The sequence below is a fragment of the Phoenix dactylifera genome, chromosome 1 (genome assembly GCF_009389715.1).
Source record: "Phoenix dactylifera cultivar Barhee BC4 chromosome 1, palm_55x_up_171113_PBpolish2nd_filt_p, whole genome shotgun sequence".
NCBI lineage: Eukaryota > Viridiplantae > Streptophyta > Magnoliopsida > Arecales > Arecaceae > Phoenix > Phoenix dactylifera.
Genome location: NC_052392.1, coordinates 15,339,430 through 15,361,783, shown reverse-complemented (window position 1 = coordinate 15,361,783; position 22,354 = coordinate 15,339,430). Strand labels below are relative to the sequence as shown.

At 46.8% G+C, this 22,354-nt stretch overlaps 2 protein-coding genes across 3 annotated transcripts; both read left to right on the top strand.

The window, feature by feature from the left end:
• The first annotated feature begins 5,832 nt into the window (after positions 1-5,832).
• Positions 5,833-6,599, top strand: LOC103703650 (60S ribosomal protein L39). Its single transcript, XM_008786570.4, has 3 exons — positions 5,833-5,932; positions 6,038-6,141; positions 6,237-6,599. The coding sequence occupies exons 1-3, from the start codon at positions 5,930-5,932 to the stop codon at positions 6,283-6,285; spliced, it is 156 nt and encodes a 51-aa protein (XP_008784792.1). The 5' UTR covers positions 5,833-5,929; the 3' UTR covers positions 6,286-6,599.
• Positions 6,600-16,892: 10,293 nt separating this feature from the next.
• LOC103703651 (plasma membrane ATPase 4-like) lies at positions 16,893-21,567 on the top strand. Of its 2 annotated transcripts, XM_008786572.3 has the most exons (13): positions 16,895-17,143; positions 17,256-17,375; positions 17,489-17,587; positions 17,692-17,829; positions 17,924-18,565; positions 18,652-18,771; positions 18,851-18,973; positions 19,077-19,488; positions 19,582-20,096; positions 20,184-20,357; positions 20,615-20,797; positions 20,889-21,070; positions 21,188-21,567. In XM_008786572.3, exons 1-13 carry the CDS (start codon positions 17,096-17,098, stop codon positions 21,282-21,284), a joined length of 2,853 nt encoding a protein of 950 aa, XP_008784794.1. In that variant the 5' UTR covers positions 16,895-17,095; the 3' UTR covers positions 21,285-21,567. The 2 variants fall into 2 exon arrangements, with proteins under 2 accessions (XP_008784793.1, XP_008784794.1); XM_008786571.3 differs by having other exon boundaries at positions 16,893-17,143; positions 19,582-20,357.
• The last annotated feature ends 787 nt before the right edge of the window (positions 21,568-22,354 follow it).

The window sequence follows — 22,354 nt, the reverse complement described above, 5'->3', positions numbered from 1 at the left end:
GCCGGGCTGGTCCTTGGAGTGTCGCCGGGAAAGCTTTGCACATCATGGCCTCCGAGGCTCCTTGTAGGGCCATTAAGACCCGGTAGCTTTCCAGGTGGTCCAGGGGATCAGCCTTGCCGTTGTAGGGCTCCACCTGGGGCATCTTGAACCGTAATGGGACCGGTTCATCTTCAATTTCCTGGGAGAAGGGCGACTTCGTATTGAACTCGATGTCGCCGTTATGTCCTGACTTCCTCCCGTGGAGTGCCTGGATTTGACGTTCCAGCCTCTCGACCTTCCGGTCGAGTTCATCGTTCTGGAGGATCGCTGCAGCGGTTCGTTCGAGCGCAGGTTGCCCTGGAACCGATTCAGCTTCTGAAGGCTGTGGCCAGCCTCCGTGGCCTCCGGCTGGGTGCTCTCTCCAAAGGGAGGCCTGGACTTGGGAGTCCTGACCTCGAAGGTGAAGTCCGCTTGTGGGAGGCTCCGGTTGAACTGGAGCCGGAGGAGGCGGTGCCGTTGGGATGCCCCTGGGCTGCAGGCTTTTGACAGCGGTAGCCAGGGCCTGCACCTGTTGTACCAGGGCATCGAACTGCTCCGGCCGAACTTGATGAACTGACTCGGTCGGAGGCGATGGGTTTCGGAAGGAACGCTCCGGGCTAGGTGGAGGACGTCGAGAGGCATTGGAAGCCCCTTTGCTTCTTAGCTTCATGGCAGCGAACTCGGGCCCTTCCTCTAGCGCCAACTGTTGCTGGAAATTGGACCCGGGGGCCGCCGCGAAGCCGGGGAAGGAGGGGCTTCCGCCGCAGGGGCGGCGATCGACGGCGTGCCGACTGGTGGCGTCCTCCTGGAGGGGCTGAGCTCCGCCGCGGGGAGGGTGGTCGACGGTGCGCCGGCTGGTGGCGTCCTCCTGGAGGGGCAGAGCTCCGCCGCCGGGAGGGTGGTCGACGGTGCGCCGGCTGGTGGCGTCCTCCACTGTGGGGTGCGAGTCCTGCAGGAAGAACCGGTGGCCGGGCTCCCCGGCGCCGGCCCTCCGATGCCTAAGTCAGAGAGGGCCAATATGTAGAGAGAGCAGGGAAGCCCGTATGTGGAGAAGACAGCCAGAATATTTAGATTAGATCAAGAAGATGAAGAAGATGATGTCATCCATTGTATCTGTGCTGTCCCCCCCCCCCAGGTTCCCTTTTATAGGAGGATTCGGTTACCTGGGAGGTGACAGTAGGTTTGTCCCGTTCTGTAATAATTGGGCACGATTTGGCCCATTAATGGCATGATGGAGAACGGAACCGGATCAGACCGGAATCAGGGAGTTGTCACGGTCGATCGGACCTGTTGAAGTAGTTGAACCGCCGGCCGTGGTGGGCCTGGGGTCCGTGGATGGTAAGTGCATTTATTACCGAATGAACCGGCGGTCAGGGAGAGCCATACGCTCTGATGGTTCTGTGATCCGGAGATCGTCTTGGGCCGTGTTCATTAAATGACTGAGTGCATCGGAGACTTGAGGGAGCCTCGTGCATTAATGGCAGGTCGTGCTGAATACCTGCGGAGATCTTATGCCTTGATGGCTTGAAGATAGCGGCAGGTTATAGTGGAGTTGTCAGGACCCTTGGAGGGTCAAGCGAGAGTTGAATTATTTGGTAAAGGCATCGGCTCGGCAAGGGTGCCGAGCCGAGCTGGTCGCCCAATGGGGCACCCTGTGGCGGGGTTGCTTGAGTACTCCTGGTCGGCGCCTTCTGGGCGAGCACCTCCTAGCCGAGCGCCTCTACTTGGCGCTGTCTCTGGTCAGCGCTTTCTACTTGAACGCTTCTTTGGTCGGCGCCCGCTGGTCGGCTCTTTCTAGCCGAGCATCCCTACTTGGTTATTTCGGTTGGGCGCCTCTTGGCGCTCTCTGGTCGGCGCTCTTTGGCCGAGCGCCTTTCCGGTCGGCGCTCCCTAGCCGAGCGCCTCCGTGGCGATGACTTGGGGTTTTTCCCCCCAACACTGCCGACTCGATAGCACCGTATGAAGTGAACCATATTGGAACTATACTACAAGATTTCTTGACTAATCTTTTGTTTAGTTTTGTGATTTTTTATTTTTTGGCTCTAATGGATGTATTTATTCTTAACTAATTTAAATTCATCTGATAGACAAAAAAAAAAGAAAGAGAGAGAAAAAAAAAAGGAGTATAGGAAGCAACGGAAGAGAAGAGAGAGGGAGATTGGCTAGCCAGATCTGGCCATTCATGATCAAACAAACCCTAAACAATCAAACATCACCGTAACGAATGGTATCAATCGAACTTTATGGACAAGCAAATATTCTCATATTCTCGCAGAGAAACACGCATTCAGGTCGAGGTCATGAAGAAAATGAAGCTACTTAACCCCATGTTCTTCCGCGTTTCTCCAGCTGTTTTGAAAATGTACTTAGAAGTCGAGGAATTGCTATTGCTTGAAAGTTTGCACGGATGGGGTTAAAGACTGACTTGGAATGCAAACAGACGTCAGCAGGGATTCTGACAAAATATGGACCTAAACATCAGATTTGGATTTAGTTTGAGTCATATCCAAATCAAGCTGGACACAAGTTCAAATGCATCCCACCTAGACTTGGTACGGGCCCTCCGGGCATGTGCATTGTTATTATTTTCATTAGACTCTTGTGAAGCTTAAGTCCAACCTATCCTATATTAAATATGGCCAGCCCAACCCAAACACTTCATAGCGACCTTTTTCTTTATTTATTTTGACAGCAAACCCAAGCTCGGCAAAAGTCCAGTCCATAAGTAGGATCTTGCTAGAATTAGAGTTCATGTCTAACCTTGTCCAAGATTCTAGCCAGATTAATCAATATCTAACTAAATTTGATCGCTTCCTATATAAGATTTTGGCATGTTTCAATAATTCAGGAGGACCATCAAACTTAACATAGAACACTTTGACTATTGTGAATATTCAGTAAGATAATCAAACTCGATATGGATCACACTGGCCACTACGGACATTTAGAAGGATCACCTGACTCGATGTGGATCATTTTGGTCACTACGAGTATCTAAGAGGTTCATCAAACTCGATGTGTAATACTTTGGCCGCTATAAGAAGAGCTGGATAGAGTTCAGGAGCAAGATCTGCCATATCAAGAAGCCAAGTTGCAGGCCAAACTTTTGAAGGTCATAACTTGGTCCTACGATACCCGATTGAGATAAATTTTTTAAAAAAAATTATAAAAGGGGAACCTCGCTAGTATTATAAATATAAGCTATGTACCTCAATATAGGTGGTGTGGAGAATCAATGAAAGAAAAGAAAACTTAAGCTCTACTTTCGCAGTTCTTTCATCTTTTTCTACTTTTCTTTTGAGAAATTCGAGCTGAGTAAGCTGAAGGAAATCTTTTTTTTCTCCTAGATCGAATCATTCATGGGGTAAAAATTCAAAATAAATTTCATCTGTGTGCAATTATGCAAGTGAAAATAATCTAAGTGGGCCACCAACTTAAGCCCATTTCTGGCCCTGAGAAAGATAGCACCGAAATATGTCTTTCACTAATTTTGTTCATGATGGTTAGGAGTGCTAATGTGCTTTGCCGTCTTATCAGGCTGCTTCCCAAAAGTAGGAGGAAATAGGCTTCAGGTAATGTGTGTGTGTAGTACTCCAAGGGCCTGTTTTAACGTCGGATTAAGCTGCCCTAAGCCTGCGTTTACTATTTTGATGTTTTGATGACAATAACACCGTCTAACTCCTCCTTTGCTCTCTTCAATTTCTACCCATGGCTCTGGCACCATGCAGTCACTCCTATTTTTCTTTCGTCTCTCTATGTGATAAAAATTTGGCCAGGCCTAATGAAGCATGACTTCTATTTTGGAGTTTAGGTCTAAACCGATCGCTCTGATGTCCAAACTCGAGTGTGTTCTGCCCATAATTAGCCCTGCTATTTTGAATGCAGCTCTATTCGAATTGTATAATTTATTTGAATGATCTTATCATGTTATGTAAAATATGTACTTAAGCTTTTCCCTGCTGTTCTCAAAGTTTTAATGCATATACAATGTTGATTTGAGAATTTTTGACATGCATACAAAAAAAAAAAAAAAACAATATCCAAGACTGAATTTGAAGGTTGTAAACCTAAAAATCATGATTTCGTTTTTTTTCATGAATTTAATATTTTTAAATATCAAAATTGGAAATTTAAAGTGTTTGGTATGTACTAAGAAAGAGAAAACATGAATCTGAAAAAAAAAGAAAAAGAAATTATACTCCAAGTAAAAATTTTCCATTTCATAATTTTGGGAATATCTTGATATTTCATCACACAACTAAACACCTACTCACAAAATCATGATCAGTAATTTGAAAATCTACATAATATCGTATGATTTTCCAGTATTTTTCTTTGCACAAAGATTTGTCAAGAATGAAATTTAATATGATCGAACTGTGGGCCCAAGTTTTTGAGCTTAAGCCCTAGAATTGAAAGCCCATCTGGTTAACCAGGCAGTCCAACATCACTAGACGTTGGCATACGTGGCCGGACGTTTTTGCACCTAATTTAACATAGCTTGGCATGCGACGTTTAATGGACAGGATTTGCCGGGATTTGCAAATCCAATGCCCAATGTTAATAAATCTATAGACCATAGAGATAGAAATACCCACTTTCCCATAATCTATCATATATATATATATATATAGATATACACACTCCTTTTCTTCTGGCTCCATAAAATCCATTAGTGTATGTCTTTTGTGATATAGATATGTGAGACCCAAAATCCAATAATCCAACTTAATATGTGATTCATTATAAGCCAAAAACCTGCTTGGAACTATCAATTAAATCTTTCACCAACCCTGAGGTCAAACCAAGAAAGCTTTTTAGTGCCAAACTATAAGCTGATCTGCAACCATTGCTAACTTTGCTAAGCAAGAGAGTTAAGGCTATAAAAGGCCATGCAATGTTTAACACAGGGTAATGAGACCAGAGAGTATCAATAATACCATCGGCAAGACCAGTCACTTGATTGGTGAATACATGCATTCATCACGCCCATGCATCATACAATGAGTCCCCCTGTCACATGCATCATTTTGTCATCATCACTTATCATTAAGATTTAAGAACCACCAGTTTCAGGTTGGGCCTGATGGGTTATATGAGCTTGGCAATCATAGGATGATACTTTTTTTTTTTTTTTTGATACATTCATAAACCAGTAAACAACTTATGTTAGCCTCTATCAATTTGAGGAAAAAAAAAAGAAAAAAAAAAGATGTATTAGCATTTTATATTAATATTAATCAGTATTATTAATTATCCTATTTCTGTCTCCACAGGAGATTACACACTTTCGCCTGTCAAGTTGATTAATCACAATTATGTTACTTTTAAAACCCTAGAGGCTAGGCGTTAAAGGGTTTTACCTAATTTAGATAGCGGGAGAGCAATTCTCACACTAGATCTAATTCAAAGCCTCCACCTATCAGAATCTCATAATTGGTCATTCTTGAAGTACTTCACTTGTGACGGTTAATAAATTATCGACGCTTATAGTAAAGTTTGATATCGCAATTCTTTCCAGCAAGTTGAGTCCAATCCTCGTCTAAATATCGAATAATCGGATTAAGCTATTCTCAGATCGATCTTAACATGAGCATGGGCCAGGGCTACATCAAGCCATTAAATGGTCCAATAAGGAGTCAGATTCAACTTGTTGTTATTGTCCAAAATCCAAAACCTAATCAAGGCATTTGTTTAGGGATAATTAGACTAGAAAAATTAGTGGACTACTTGGGCTTCGCAATTGATAGGCCGGCCCATAATCCAGCCCCAGTGGAACGACCGTTATATGATGCATCAGAAGCCGGTCGTCATGCTTAGAAGGGCCAGAAACCGCCATCCTCAGGGCTTATCGAGCTTAGTTAGGGTTTTTCCGCCGCGATCGCCGAGGTGCAAACCATCTGCGAAGAGAATGGTAATCCCTCTCTTTCTTCGTGTTCCAGGTTTTCAGAAGCTCCGATTAGGGCTTCGAAGGCTTCGATCTGATATCTCCTCTCCTTCCTCTTCTTGTTTCTTTTAGCCGTCGCACAAGACCTTCAGGATCAAGAAAAAGCTGGCGAAGAAGATGAGGCAGAACCGCCCCATCCCCCACTGGATACGCATGAGGACCGACAACACCATCAGGTATTATTTCGATTTTTTGCTCTTTGTTCTTGGATTTCATCCTTTTCCCCGCGCTCTGTTCTCTAAGATGGTGGTCTTTTATCGATAATGGTTAGGTACAACGCTAAGCGCAGGCACTGGCGCCGCACGAAGCTAGGGTTCTGAGGATGCCCTAGTAGGTGGACTCCCTTCCCTTCTATATCAGATCTTGTTTTCTTCTTGCCTTACTGTTATCTCCAGGTGTAGTTGATATTTGTGGAATTCTGTTTGCGGATGGGGGAGTGATTTTAGGGTGCTTCATTGGAATCTGGCTCTAACGAGTTCGGTTTAAAATCTTATGATACTGAACTGTACGCTGCTTCTATTCCGTGCAATGTTCTATTGATTTCTACTATGGTTTTTTTGTTGGTTATGTTAATGCAATGAATCAAAACATGAGTCCATATTTGATAATCTATCTGTTTTATGTTGTTCGCTTGTGCACTGGCATATGTAATGGTATCGCATGTTTAATTAGGCAATCTATGTCGGTTTGGGTATTGCGCATGGCAGTTTTGTTGAATGTTTTTGTTTGTCCTTTATTTTTGGGGAGATGTGTTATTATCTGTTTCCCTACCAAAATTATTGAATTAGAGTGTGCTATCATCAATAGAAAGAGGGTGAAACTCAGGATGCATTTGACAAACAAATTAGTAACTAAACCTTAGACATATTAGCAGTCAGGATGCTGAAGATAAAATTGAGTAGTAGTTGATTGAGGAGACTGACTGGTCTTTTCTAGTATAGGCTGACTTGGAAGGCAGAAGAAATATATGATGAAGTTAAATTTAAGTAGTAGTTGATTGAGGAAAGTGGTGTGATTCCTCAATTGAAGTAGTAGTTGATTGAGGAGAGTGGTGTGATTCCTAGTACAGGCTGTCTTTGCAGAAGAAAAGTATATGACAGAGGAGCAAGAAGGTTACAGTGCTGTGAATGAATAAGGTATTGGTAGAAGCAACCAAATTAATATATAAATTGTTCAGATGGTTAGAAAACTTCAATGTATTGAAGTATTGAAGATGCAAAAAAGGGGCAACTTGAAAAACAGTGCATAATAAGGTGGTGGCAGAAGCAACCAAATCAATATATAAATTGTTCAGATGGTTAGAAAACTTCAATGTATTTGAAGTATTGAAGATGCCAAAAAGGGGCAGCTTGAAAAACGGTGCATAATAAGGTAGTGGCAATGAGCAGATCCTTTCAAGAAAAATTGGAAGTCGTGTACCAGACAGAAAAAAATCTTTTGAGAGGGAATGGTAGAAAGGGTAAAGTAAACCTGCTGATTCTATGAGCTCCTAGTAATCAGCCAAGCTGTAGCCTGTATCCCTTCTGCAGTTGTACTTGTTAAGATTGAATTAACAACTAGTGTTTGAGCTGAGTCTTTATGATTTGCGTGTTATCAGAATGATGGCATGGAGCTGAGCTCACTTGAGGGAGTGTTAAACAAAAAATGTTTGATTTCAGTTGATGCTGCAAAGTATGAAGAGAACTGAACTAGCTGCCAGATCCCTACAAAGGAAAAAAAGTTGCCTAAAAAATACTTTTTTTTTTTTGGTGAAAAACGATAAATCATATAGCTCTAGCGTGAGTACATCCTGCCAAGTCAGAAAAAAGTAAAAAAGTACAATGGGAGCGGTAAATCTACTGTGGACGTCCAAAGAATCTCCCCGAAATGTCGCACAACAAAGGAGGTGACCCAGTCTGCTGCCCGGTTCGCCTCCCAGAACACATGTGCCGCCTGGAACTCATCCAACTTCATAGCCAGCCTACGAGTCTCACGAATAAGAGGATGACCATCTCCGTATTTGTCCACACCCAGGATCCAATCGATCACCACCGATGAGTCCCCCTCAAGGTACACCCGCTCGGCACGAAGAGCCCGCCTCGCGTAGGATATACCCTCCCAAGCTGCTTGCAGCTCTGCCCCAACTGCAGTAAGTCCTGCCGTACAGCGTCCTCCGGCTGCAACTAGCTGCCAAAGTGGTCTCTGATCACAAATCCCACACCTCCAGATACCCCATCCATCAACATGCTACCATCAAAGTTTATCTTGAGATGGCCAAGGGATGGGGGCACCCAAGAAACAAAGGCGAACCTGAGCGCTGTAGCAGCAGAGAGAGTACCCCAGATGTCCCTGACTATCCTAGGAGTGAACATAGCAGCACATGAAATAACCTCCTTGGCCTGAAGCACAGCTCTATCCACCACCATCCTCGGAGTCGACCTTCTGCTCTCAAACAAGCCTGCATTCCTGTTTAACCAAATATGGTAAGCCAGGTATGCTTTAAGTATCCCTGCCCTAGCAAACCTAAGACTCCGCACATAAACTCTCAGCAGATGTAACAGGTCCTGTGGCGACTCCACCGAGTGGGGAAGTGGGGCCGATGATGTCCTCCATATCTCCCTGGCCCTGAGGCACTGCAAAAGAATATGGCCAATAGTCTCATCGCAGTCCGTGCACACCTCACAGTACTGAGAGATCGCATGCCTCGTCGGCCCAGCACACTTCTAGATGGTAGGCAGCTCCAGGCCACTTTCCAAATGAAGAGCGCCACCCGTGAGTAAATCTGCATCCTTCAAATCCAACCTCCCTCGATCTACCGGGTTGGCTCCCTACTGAACAGAGTCTGAAGATCCCCGACGGCACCCATACTAACCTGTAGGGCTCCCCCCGGGTAGGAACCGGGAGAGCCAACACCATCTCAATCAGCTGCTCCCCAAACACCTCCCGAATCAACTCCTCCCTCCAGCATACCTCCTCAGAGTCCATCAGATCGCTAACCCTGCAGCCAGCTAATCGCACGGAGTCCCCCATGGTCGGCAGGCGGCTAATCCTCCAGCACATCAATGGACCGGCAATCACCAATAGCCCATCTGATCTCCGGAAGGACCAACATGGCTCTAGCACACATCTCCCTCCACACCGGTGAATGGTGGTGGGCCGCTCTCGCTCTAGGCAGCAGAACACCATACTTGGCCTTCATCATCGAAGACCACATACTGTCGGGCTCCATCATAATCTAGCAATATGGCGAGCCGCTAGGGCCTTCCGCCTCACCAACAGGGACTGCACCCCCAAGCCCCCGAACCTGGTCGGCTGACACACCACCTCCCAAACCAATAGGTGGATACCACCTCTGCCTCCACTCCTCCCCCAAATGAAGTTCCTAAAGAGTTGCTCGAGAGTCCTTAGGAATCCTACTGGAATGAGGGAGTTGGATAGCAAATAAATAGGGATCGAGGAAAGGACTGCCCGAACAAGAGTGATCATACCCATCATCGACAGTGAATGCATCTGCCATCCCTCCAACCTGTGCCTGATGCTAAGCTCCAGGGAAGAGCAGTCTGTACTACGCAGTCGCCGACCAGAGATTGGAATCCCCAAGTATCTCAAAGTGCCCTTCTGCTCGCCTACCCCCAAAATCTCCAAGATAGAGTGCCTCACCGCCTGTCTGGTCTTCGGGCTGAAACAAATTGCTGACTTTGACAAATTGATCCTCTGCCCCGATACTGCATAATAGTCACGAAGAATCCTGCCGATGACTCTAGCATCCTGCCGAGACGACTGAGCTAGCAATAAGCAGTCATCCATGAAAAGCAAATGAGAGATCGGAGTAGCCCCCACTACTGGCCTGTAAGCCTCCAACTCTTGAATGAGTACCGCCTGCCGCAGAGCTCTAGACAAAGTATCTGCACAAATAATAAATAACAAAAGGGATAGGGGGCATCCCTGTTGCAACCCTCCAGAGGACTCAAAGAAACCAGATGGTGTGCCATTCACTAGGATGGCAAAAGAGGGGACCCTAACACAGCCCATCACCCACCGAATCCATGTCTCATGAAAGCCAAACCCCTGTAAGGATTGCTGCACAAAATCCCATCGCATCTTGTCAAAGGCCCTCTCCATATCTAGCTTGATCCCCATCAAGCTCCTCCTCATCGGGGCCCTGCTCAAGTCAAACATGAACTTCTGGGCTATAAATACATTATCAGCAATGCTCCGCCCTCCTATAAAAGTTTCCTGCTCCGAACTGATCAACCTCGGGAGAATATCCCTCAACCTTGTGGCAAGTATCTTCGTCGTGGCCTTGTACAAGGTGGTATACAGGTTAATCGGACGAAAGTGATCCGGCTTAGTAGAATCTTGCCGCTTCAGTATCAAAGTAATAAAGGTTCTCTGCCAATCCGACGATATCACTGCTATATTGAAAAACTGCTGAATAGCTGCCGTCACATCTTGGCCTACTATCATCCAGTACCTCCGGAAAAACATCGGTGGAAAGCCATCCGGTGCAGGAGCCTTGTTCCCCTCGAGGGACCACACCGCCTCCCTAATCTCACTCTCCGACATCGGACTGATCAGTGTCGCAGTCTCCTCCTCTGACACCCTAGCCACAGGACTCGGCAGCTCCGCTCAGCTCCCATCCCCTAATTGCTCCGTCCACCTAGCCTTGAAGAAGCTCTCCGCGATCCTCCGAATCATGACGGGGTCCTCCAACAACTGCCCATCCTCTCCTCTGATGACTCTGATCCTATTCTGGTGCCTCCTAATAACTGTCGCCTGATGAAAGAATCTGGTGTTTCGATCTCCCTCCAAAATTCACTGGACCTTCGACTTCTGTCTCCACAATGTCTCCTGCTATCTAAGAAGAGAGTCATGTAATGCCAAATGCGATCTGAGCACCCCCACCTCCTCATCCGATAGACCTTCCCTTTGTGCCTCCTGAGACTGTAACCTGGCAATGGCCTCCTCTACCTCCTCTGTCCTCCTAAAAATGTTCCCCACTTCCTCATGGTTTCACCTACGCAGCCGCCTCCTCGTCAGCTCCAGCCTACGAGAAACCCGGTACATTGCATCACCCCTAACCGGGGCACTCCAAGCCTCTCTCACCATCTTCCAGAACCGTGGATAGCATAACCAAAACTTCTCAAATCTGAAGGGAGCAAGAACTGGGATATGTGCATCAGTACACAGCAGCAGAGGGCTATGGTCTGACGCGATCCTGGGCAGGTGTCTGACGTGATGATCTGGAAAACACTGAACCAACCCAACTGTAGAACAAGCTCTGTCTAGTCTCTCTCAAACTCGGGCCCGTCCTTGCTGATTATTGCACCAAGTGAACCTAGGGTCCGCAAACCCCAAGTCTATCAATCCATTGGAAGTGAGAAAGTTCTGGAATTCCTTGATCTTTCTTTTGTAAGAGAATGGCTCCCCCCCATTTTCTCCTAGGGATCCACAATACAATTGAAATCACCTGCCATCAACATAGGGTAACCCTAACCGATCAGCTGAGAAGCCTTCTCCCACAAGATTCTCCTTTTTCTATAGTCAGTGCTAGCATACACAGCTGAGAGGACCCACGGGCTCCTATTCCCCTCCGAGATCACCATAATTACCTCTTGATTGTAAACATGGAAGGTATCCACGCTACATCGGCCCTGACCCCAAGTTACAATGATACCTCCCGACAGTCCTCGAGATTCCACAGCATAGAAATCCCATGACCTCGGTATCGCCCTCCTAGCCTTCTGCAGGCTACTTCCTGAAAGCCGGGTCTCAAACAAGACACAGATGTCAGGGTTGTGCTGGTGCACCAACCTACGAAAAGCCGAGGCAAAAGAGGGTTTCCCCGCGCCACGACAATTCCATAACAGAAGCTTCATAAATCACCCAAAGAGTCATAGCCCACATCACCGGAGCTGTTGCTGCCACCTACCTCCACATCCATACCCCCTTCACAAACTGGAAGGCCCTTGTTCACACCCACTATTGACTCCTTTAACTAAAGAAAAATTTGGACATGGCTCCCCCCATTGTTGTCCTGTGCCAAATGGCACACTGTGTTCACAGATTCAGTGCCTTGATTCCTTGGATCCCCCTGCATCCCCACCTTCTCAAGTTCCCTTCCACCGCAGCTTGAGACCCCAAGCTTGGCCTTCCCCTGGTTCAGCACATCCTTGAATTGGTCCCCACTGTGCTCCCATGCCATATGGCACGCACTGTGCATAGAAGTTGTCCCCGTGCCGGCTACCGCCTCTACCACCGCTCCAGATTCGACGTCATCAGCCGCTTCGTCGTGGCGTTCCACAACCAACCCGGTCCGGCACCGGACAACCCCGTCGCCCCCAGCTCGGACAAGCCGGCCGCCATGGAGAAAGCCCGAGCCAAACGCCTCCCTGACGTCTTCGCCTCCCCCGATCGTCGTGACTCAAAACCACCTCCCCTGCGCACCTGCTCCATCCGGGGAGGTCGGCCGCACACCGCCGCAAGGGGCGGGGGGAACTCTTGGACCTCCAGCGGACGCTGACCACCTGCCGCCCTGGCTTCGCCGAAGAGAGCATCGTCCCTCCCTTGGGGTTGGACGGGCCTCCCACAAGCTGGCCCGCTGCCTTAGGTGGGCTCCGAGCTCGTTTCAACGGGCTCGGGCCCGGCCCGATCGGAAGAGGCCCTTTGCTCGAACTGGGCCTCATGTCAGCCCGGCCTTGATTGAAGTTGGCCCGACTCAACTCAGGCCTATCACCCAGCTCGGCGCCCGACCTGGACCCGGGAGCGAGTTGACTCGGAGCACCCGTGGACTCGCCCGCTCTTGCTGCCGAGACGTCCTTCTCCGGCGTTCGCCGACGAGCCACCTTGGTTGGCTTCTACCATCCCTCAAGGTCCGCCGGGGAGGTCGAGGAAGTCGACCTATCTCCTGTCGCACTTGGGTCGGGAGATGGAGATATGGGCACTGAGTTCATCCTTGCCCCAGACTCGTTCACCTCCCTCCGATTCGCCGTCATCGTCGCTCGCCGGAGCCCGATCCGGTTGGTTGGTATCCACGGACCGTAAGCCCCCTTCTTCCCCCCGGGCCCAACTCCCTCGCTGGCCACCTGCCCAGAGGCCTCCGCGGCCTCCTTCTCAGCTACCGCCTTCCCCATGCCGCAGGTCTCCGCCGCCTGTTCCATCTCCACCCTGTTTGGCTTATTGCGCGTGGTGGTACAGGGCGAGAGTTGACTTCGCCGGAAGCGTGAACACACACTCCGCTTCTGGGTGACCGATCCACCCACATTTGGAGCATGGAGCTGGCATGTTTTCATAAATGGAACCTTGCCAGAACTTCACCTCAACTCCCGCCGATCTCTCCATCACAAAAGTCCCCGGTGTGAGCGGAACATAGCCATCCAACTCGATCTTCACCCGGGCAAATCCATACTGTCTGCCCTTCTCTATGAAGCCATCCAACGCCAAAGGGTTACCCGCTCTCGCGGCAATCCGAAGGATGGTTTCCTTCCTCCAATAGTCCAGTGGCAATCCGGGCAAACGAAGCCAGACAACCACCTGCCAGCCCTTTTGGTATTGCTTTTGATTTTTATTTTTGTTTTCAAATCCATAAAACAATATCAATCTCCTACAGATGTTATCTTCAACATTGATCTCTATATAGTATTTTACTAATTTATGAAGAAACAAAAACATAAAAACAACAATGCCAAATAGGCACTAAAATAATCAAATCCATTGCGAAGATTCATAAAGGATAAGAGTTTGGATAGCATATGTTGCTGAAATCAATTAAACTGTCATAAATTGTATATGACTGGCTTGACTAGAATTCTTAACAAATGTTGTACGAAATGGAAGAAAAAATGAATCGATTTTCTTAGTCGAGATCAGGCATGTTTCACAAACTTTTTGGCCCATTATTAATCCATCCACAACATGTGGGACCTCAGATGGCTAGATCACTCACTTTCATAGTCATCTTCATCACTGAAGGAGAAGACAGAAGCATCAGCAGCAATTGCCTTGATTACACTTGCACTAGTTGATTCCAAACCGTGGGCTTCCAACGTCGAGCAACTCTTGCTACTGTTTTCATCATATGTCACTCTAGTATCAGTGGTTTGATTAACCCCTTCATTTTTCAATGAAACATGTTCGATGCCGTGGCAGGCTTTCTTATCTAAATTGTGGGTATTTATTATGAGCACCTGAACTGGCTGTTGCTCTCATCTTAGGCGCTCATATGGTCATCTGGTTACACCATTTGTGATAAGATTCATCCATGAAGCTTTATATGATGACTTGTTTTAAACTTTGTCTTTGCACCCCATCCTGATATCCGAGAATGTGGTAGCTCTGGGACGGACTACAACTAAAAGGGATTTCAAATTAAGAAAGGATCTTGAATCCAAGTACTCAAGCCAAATATTTAAAGATTGAAGCTTTGATGTCATTCAGTCTCGCTCGAGGGGCAAGTTGAGGGACCAAGAAGTGGTTTTGATGCAGGGGCAGGGTCAGGTTTGAACCATATCACTCAATAGATCAACTAAAACTGTCATCAGATTGAATGGTTGTCAGCAGGCTGAGTAAAACTAATGTCGAATTGGCTTGATTGTGCATGGTGAACAATCGATCATTGCACATTTCTAATCAAGAGATTGGGTTATGATACGGTGGCTTGATTGCACATTTCTAATCATGGGAAAGTGTAGGCACTAGATGTATATACTTATCAAATCATATACAATTCTATCTATAATTATTCTATGTATAAATAAGATGTAACGGGAAGAAAAGAGATCCTTTAGTTAATCAAATGTTTATTTCTTATCTTTATCTTTAATTTATCATTGTATTTATTTTTAATTTTTCTACTTTATGTACTATGTTTTACTTTAGTTCATCGGTAGCTGTTAGCGTAGAATCGTAGTACTGATTATCAGTATTTGTGGTATTCCTATGCGCTCCCATGAACCTATTAAAGGCGCATGTACTATTCATCAATGGTGTAGATCTTTGCTGGCCAACACTTTGGTTGGTGAAATTATCTATTATTAATTGCGTTGCAAGCAAGTGCAAGAAGACATGCTCAATGCTGATTTGGTGGTTTCTGATTGGTGATCAACATTTATTTATCCGACCATTGCAAGCCTTTTGTGGATTACGCCAATCAGTAAAATGCAATCTTCTCCTGATCATCTGTTGCAGCATTTGATTCTATTTTTTTTTGTGCTGAAAACATTTGATTCTATTCAATAAAAGTAAAAGCAAAGAGCCCTTGCTTATCCTAAAGAGGCCTTACTAATGTTCCTTCTCTAATTGATTTGTTTTGATGGAAAAGTCAAAAAGATCCTATGATTTTGACACATAATTTGATGCCAATTGATCTATAAATTTATGTTTTAATAGGTCATGTCTAAATTGCTATCAATTCATAAAATGTTTTCACCGGAATAGTCCAAAGCTACATATTAACAAAAAAAAAAGAACAGAAAAAAAAAAAGTGAGAGAGAGGTGCACATCGCGCGTGGACACACAGAGAGAGAACCCTAAGCTGGATGCGGTAAAACTAAAATAAATGCGGAGACCTTTTCTATGTTTTAAGTAATGTTTAATCTAAATGCAAAATCAGTCTTTAGCAATAGGATAAGATTAGCAAAATTAATAATCAAATCTAGATGTATAATTAACTTTGATCATTTATTTAAAATATATTTCAAATTTTCATACTTTTTGCCCCAGTTCTATCTAAAGGGTTATGCAGGTCCAAATCCATCTGAATAAATGTTGGTGCTCGAGCCTACACTCAACTGTGCAGCAATGCCGGATTCAGGTTCAGAGTATTAGACCAGCCCTCAATAAACTCTCTATGTTTTGTTCTGACTTAAATTTGCTAAGGCCTATAAACTTGTTTTAATCGAACCCTTTTACTAGATAAATTCTATGACTTGTTATGATTTAAATTTGTTAAGGACTGTAAATTTGTTTTAATCGAACCCTCTCACTAGATGATGGACTTGTTCCTATCTAATCCCACGTGGCAGTGAAGGTTCAGATTCCAACCTAGGTTTAAGTATATCATTGGCTCGACTTGAGCCTAAGCTCAAATAAGGCTCAAAAGAAAACTCGAATTCAGGCCCGAACAAATTTCAAACCCTTGGTCATTCTTCCTTAAATCTTAATCTTTGGCTCACAACTATGAATATTGGTATTTTCAAGCTTCTACAAAATCTTCTGAGGGCATTATAGTTGGATTCGATTCAAAATATGTTAAAATAATTAGAATTTTAAATTATCAATGAGAAAGCCATTTGTGATTCGATAAATCGTAGTCTACTCTACAAATTTGAGCCGGCTAAATCGAGTTTAGGTCGGGCCTAGACCCGAGCTCGGGCCTAGGTTTTTCAAAGATTTTTAAGTCCAAGTTCGGTCTGAAGTCCAAAAAAAATTTTAGCCGAGCTGGAGTGGTAGTGTGGCTTAAACCGTTCATGCTATGTTAGAACGAAGTTCCACCCATGTTACACCGAATGGGGAAAAACGAAAACACAACAGAATGTTCCAAAAAACGGGACACCGCAGATAAAGATAGCAAGAAAATACGCCATGATCCCGAGGTCAGCCTGTACGAGGTTGAGAGGCCGGGTGCCAACAAAAAGAAACAAAAATCACAACCCCATGTTTTGAGAACCGCTAAAAGTTAAATGGACAATAAAATCCTTTCCTCCTCGCCCCGGACTCGCAACGAACTCTCCACCCGTCGGTACCGGCCATTCCGGTGTCCACCCCAAAATTCCCGCACCAACCGACACGTCACCGGTCAAACCGCTGACCTCCACGCGACAGCCCGCGAAGCAAGTGACCGGTTTAGCCGGGTGGCCCCTCGACTCGGGCCTCCTCCTCCCCTCTCCCGTTGTCTGTTTTCCGTGCTATAAAAAGGGAAGGGAGATCCTGGCCATTTCCTTTTGTCTTCCGTTGAGTAATCTTGTTCTTCCCCCGTCCCTGAAGGCCTGATAGAAGGGAGCGAGGTTCCCAAAAGAGAGCTTAAAGAGAGGAGGAGAGGAGTAAAGGGCATCCTTCCCTCTCCTTCTCCGAACTGCCTTCTTCGGCAGTCACGTTGGAGCTCTCTTTCTCGCTCTATTCATCCTAGAAAATCACAAAACAAAAAAAAAAAAAATGGCAGGCATCTCGTTGGAGCAGATCAAGAACGAGACCGTTGATCTCGTAATATATACTGCACTGCTCCTTATGATCTATTTATACCTTGTCTTCGAGAATCATACATTTGGCTCGTTCATTCTTTTTTCTTTTAATCCGTTTGTTTTGTTTTGTTCAGGAGAACATTCCGGTCGAGGAAGTCTTCGAGCAGCTGAAATGCAGCAGGGAGGGGCTCACCTCCGCCGAGGGAGAGCAGCGTCTCCAAATCTTTGGCCCCAACAAGCTCGAAGAGAAGAAGGTACGTCTTTCCGCAATCTCTATATCTCCCTCCCTCTCTTCGTTTCAAATTTAAAAATTTAGTAGTGCTCGTGATATTAGCTGACGTCTTTCTTTGTTTTGGAATGCTGGCAGGAGTGCAAGCTGCTCAAATTCTTGGGGTTCATGTGGAACCCGCTCTCTTGGGTCATGGAGATTGCCGCCATCATGGCCATCGTCTTGGCCAACGGCGGAGTAAGTAATTCTACCTTGCATCATCTTGTAAAATTTTCTTTTAAAATTATCATTGGTGATGATGACGACGACGGCGACGACGACTCCTCCAAATCATGCAACAGGGTAAGCCCCCAGACTGGCAAGACTTCGTCGGTATCGTCGTCCTTCTGATCATCAACTCCACCATCAGTTTCATCGAGGAGAACAACGCCGGGAACGCCGCTGCGGCCCTCATGGCTGGCCTCGCCCCCAAGACCAAGGTCTTCTTCTATCTTACGTCACCAATTCCCCATGCGTACGAGTTTTCGACTTCTTTAATTTCTTACTTGAATGGTTTGGCCGAAATGGCGGCAGGTGTTGAGGGATGGCAAGTGGTCGGAGCAGGAGGCTGCGATCCTCGTCCCGGGTGATATCATCAGCATCAAGCTTGGCGACATCATCCCAGCCGATGCCCGGCTCTTGGAGGGCGATCCGCTCAAGATCGACCAGTCTGCGCTCACGGGCGAGTCTCTCCCTGCGACCAAGAACCCAGGCGACGAGGTCTTCTCGGGCTCCACCTGCAAGCAGGGTGAGATCGAGGCCATCGTCATCGCCACCGGCGTCCACACCTTCTTCGGGAAGGCTGCTCACCTTGTCGACAGCACCAACAACGTCGGTCACTTCCAGAAGGTGCTCACTGCCATCGGCAACTTCTGCATCTGCTCGATCGCGGTCGGCATGCTCATCGAGATCATCGTCATGTACCCGATCCAGCACCGCAACTACAGGGACGGCATCGACAACCTCCTCGTGCTCCTCATCGGTGGTATCCCCATTGCCATGCCCACGGTGCTGTCGGTCACCATGGCCATCGGCTCCCACCGGCTCTCGGAGCAAGGTGCCATCACCAAGAGGATGACTGCCATCGAGGAAATGGCCGGCATGGACGTGCTGTGCAGCGACAAGACCGGAACCCTCACCCTCAACAAGCTCACCGTCGATAAGAACTTGATCGAGGTATTCACACTATATGCACGATTATAGCTCGGATTATGGAGTAGTATATATCGATTGACTCAACGACACAGTCATAACGGGTGCAGTTGTTCGCCAAGGACACGGACAAGGACACGGTCCTCCTGTATGCCGCCAGGGCTTCCAGGGTCGAGAACCAGGACGCCATTGATGCTTCCATTGTGGGAATGCTGGCTGACCCCAAGGAGGTAACATTTAGCAGTACTAGGCTGAAACTCGATCCTTGTTGGCCTCATGGGGAATTCAACATGATCTTTATGCACGCAGGCTCGAGCTGGAATCCAGGAGGTCCACTTCCTGCCCTTCAATCCTGTCGACAAGCGCACTGCGATCACCTACATCGACTCCAACGGCAAGTGGCACAGAGCAAGCAAGGGTGCCCCTGAGCAGGTTACAAATTATGAATGCTATATATTCCTCGTCACGTAACACTACCGAGTACATAACCTCTTCTCTAGCGTATGATCGAACCTTTCCCAATCACCACTTTCAGATCGTTGATCTCTGCAACCTGAAAGAGGATGCGGAGAAGAAGGTCCACGAGATGATCGACAAGTTCGCCGACCGCGGCCTGCGGTCCCTTGCTGTTGCTTGTCAGGAGGTACCTGAGGCTAACAAGGAGAGCGCTGGTGGCCCGTGGCAATTCATGGGTCTTCTGCCCCTCTTCGACCCCCCGAGGCATGACAGCGCGGAGACCATCCGCCGTGCCCTCATCCTCGGCGTCAACGTCAAGATGATAACCGGCGACCAGCTCGCCATTGCCAAGGAAACTGGACGCAGGCTCGGCATGGGCACCAACATGTACCCCTCGTCCACCCTTCTCGGAGATAAGAACACTGAAATCACGGGCCTCCCCATCGATGAGCTCATTGAGAAGGCTGATGGTTTCGCTGGGGTCTTCCCTGGTAGCTAGCAATCATGTCTCTTTCATGCTCCACCATAAATGGGAAAAGGGCTTGGATGATGACGATGATTTCGATCCTTGTTTGATGCTGCAGAGCACAAGTACGAGATTGTGAAGAGGCTGCAGGAGAGGAAGCACATCTGCGGCATGACCGGAGATGGCGTGAATGACGCCCCTGCGCTGAAGAAGGCGGACATTGGCATTGCCGTGGCTGATGCGACCGACGCAGCCCGCGGCGCGTCGGATATCGTGCTGACGGAGCCCGGTTTGAGTGTGATCGTGAGCGCCGTTCTGACAAGCCGTGCCATCTTCCAGCGCATGAAGAACTACACAATCTACGCCGTGTCCATCACCATCCGTATTGTGCTCGGCTTCATGCTCATCGCCCTCATCTGGCGCTTCGACTTCTCGCCCTTCATGGTCCTCATCATCGCCATTCTCAATGACGGCACCATCATGACCATCTCCAAGGACCGCGTCAGGCCTTCCCCCGTCCCCGACTCATGGAAGCTAAGGGAGATCTTTGCCACCGGAGTAGTCCTCGGTGCCTACATGGCGGTCATGACCGTCGTCTTCTTCTGGATTGCCCACGATACCGACATTGTCACCGTGGGTGCCACTTCTGCTAATTTCTTCAAACTGCTGGCCGGCCGGACTCTGATTATGACCGATCTGTTTTGTTTTCCAACGATGCAGGAGAAGTTCGGATTGAAGTCGATCAGCGGCAACACAGATGAGCTCACTGCAGCTCTGTACCTTCAAGTTAGTATTATTAGCCAAGCTCTCATCTTCGTCACCCGGTCCAGGAGCTGGTCCTTCATCGAGCGCCCTGGTCTCTTGCTAGTCACAGCCTTTATCGCTGCGCAGCTGGTGAGCTTCATCATCTCTTTATCTCAGCAAATCACTCTCCCATAACAATTTCATGCGATAGATAAAACTTTACAGTTCTTCCTCAAATTCTACTCCTACGATCTATATTTTTAAGCTGCTTGCTGATCCTCGAGTGAAACCTGCTCCTAATTATCTCAGCATAGTGTTAACAAGTTGCTTCATAAAAAAAATAAAAAAAATCTGATTGTAGTATTATTATTCCTCGCTGATGACATGCTTGCATGCCTTCTCATCAGGTGGCTACAGTCATCGCTGTGTACGCATCATGGGGCTTTGCTAGGATCGAGGGCATCGGATGGGGATGGGCTGCATTCATCTGGGTATACAGTGTCATCACCTACATCCCTCTCGACATCCTCAAGTTCATCACCCGCTATGCTTTGAGTGGCAAGGCCTGGGACAACCTTCTCCAGAACAAAGTCAAATTCTTCTCTTCTGCCCTTCCTTTTTCTTATAGACTAGTATTCTCCATGGGACCTAACTCTCGTCGTTGCTGACTTTGCTCTGTAGACGGCCTTCACCTCAAAAAAGGATTACGGTAGGGGCGAGAGGGAGGCACAATGGGTCATGGCTCAGCGCACCCTGCATGGCCTCCAGCCCCCGGACACCTCGGGTCTCTTCAACGACAAGAACGGCTACACAGAACTGTCTGAAATCGCAGAGCAGGCCAAGAGGCGCGCGGAGGTCGCCAGGTAAATCAATTAAGCACAAGCTCGCTGCATTGAGTTGGTAGTAGAGAGATACTTCGTTTTCCTTGGGAACAATCGCGTATATGATGTTGATGGATATTAGCCAATGGTTTCTTGCAGGCTGAGGGAGCTGCACACGCTCAAGGGGCATGTGGAGTCTGTCGTGAAGCTTAAGGGACTGGACATCGAGACGATCCAGCAACACTACACGGTTTAATGGAGGAAAGAGGCAATGTATTAATTGAGGGGCTTGTGGATGGAGGGATGATGCTTTTATTGCATTGTTTTTTGCTTTTTCTCTTCATCACTTCCGGTAGGAGGGGAAGGTGTTGGGGAGAATATTGTAGTAAACAAGGGGTTTGATTACTTCAATGGACATAGACTCAGCTTTAGACATTCAACAGAAGGCAATCAGAAAAACTAAGCGAGACTGGCTGGGGCTATCCTACTATGATTTTATATATTGATATGTTATTATGATACGCCTTGCTTGTCCCGCATCTGCATTCCTTGTTCTGTTTCCTTCCCTTCTCTTGTCACATTCCGTTCCAATACAAGAAATTTTGGATTCATTCCTCTTGCAGAAGTGCTCATTAAAATTGAGTTCCTACCAGCCTGCAGGACACTTTAAATCACCTTATCAAACAAAATTTTATTTTTGTAGTTTAGCCTTGAACATTTTATCAAGCTAAATGCTTTTAACTGGGGGGGGGGGGGGTGTGCTGAAGATTTCTTCTTCCAGACTGAACGAAGATATGTGGAAACTCCTTAAAGATTGATAGTGGAACCTACATGTTGTAAATATTCAAATTGAATGGAAAATGGTGATTTGCTTTTGATCATGGCATGGCAGGATCATCCTCCTAAAGCCCTTTTCAGCCTAACAGAAGGAGATATTGAGGATGAGTATATTTCTCAAAAAATGATTAACTCCTCCCCCAATCTGTTAAAAAAAAGGATCAACTTATCCATACTTATATTGTCCAAATCTTGAGAAATCAATTATGGATTTATCACCAACCATCTTATGCTCCAAAAAGCCAAAGGCAGTTGACAGATTGGATTATAAGCAGAGCAGAAGCTTTACGACTGTGAATGTCGGCGATTTCCTCTCTCCATTCTTCCGCAGGTGATTCAGACATGCATCTTGTCAAAAACTCATGCCTTGGTTCTCATCTGCCATGTAAAAATATCTACTCGTTGTATTATCCATATGTTTGAAGGATTTTCTTGAATACCTGGACCATGAAAAGAACAGTTCCGAGTCACCCATCTTGCTGCTAATGT

Bases quoted from the DNA above. Each gene is read 5' to 3' on its own strand.
- LOC103703651 (XM_008786571.3), top strand. From the start codon at position 17,096: ATGGCAGGCATCTCGTTGGAGCAGATCAAGAACGAGACCGTTGATCTC. The intron at 17,830-17,923 runs GTCTTCTTCTAT...AAATGGCGGCAG, and splicing joins GCCTCGCCCCCAAGACCAAG to GTGTTGAGGGATGGCAAGTG. The intron at 21,071-21,187 runs GTAAATCAATTA...GGTTTCTTGCAG, and splicing joins AGGCGCGCGGAGGTCGCCAG to GCTGAGGGAGCTGCACACGC.
- LOC103703650 (XM_008786570.4), top strand. The intron at 6,142-6,236 runs GTATTATTTCGA...GATAATGGTTAG, and splicing joins AGGACCGACAACACCATCAG to GTACAACGCTAAGCGCAGGC.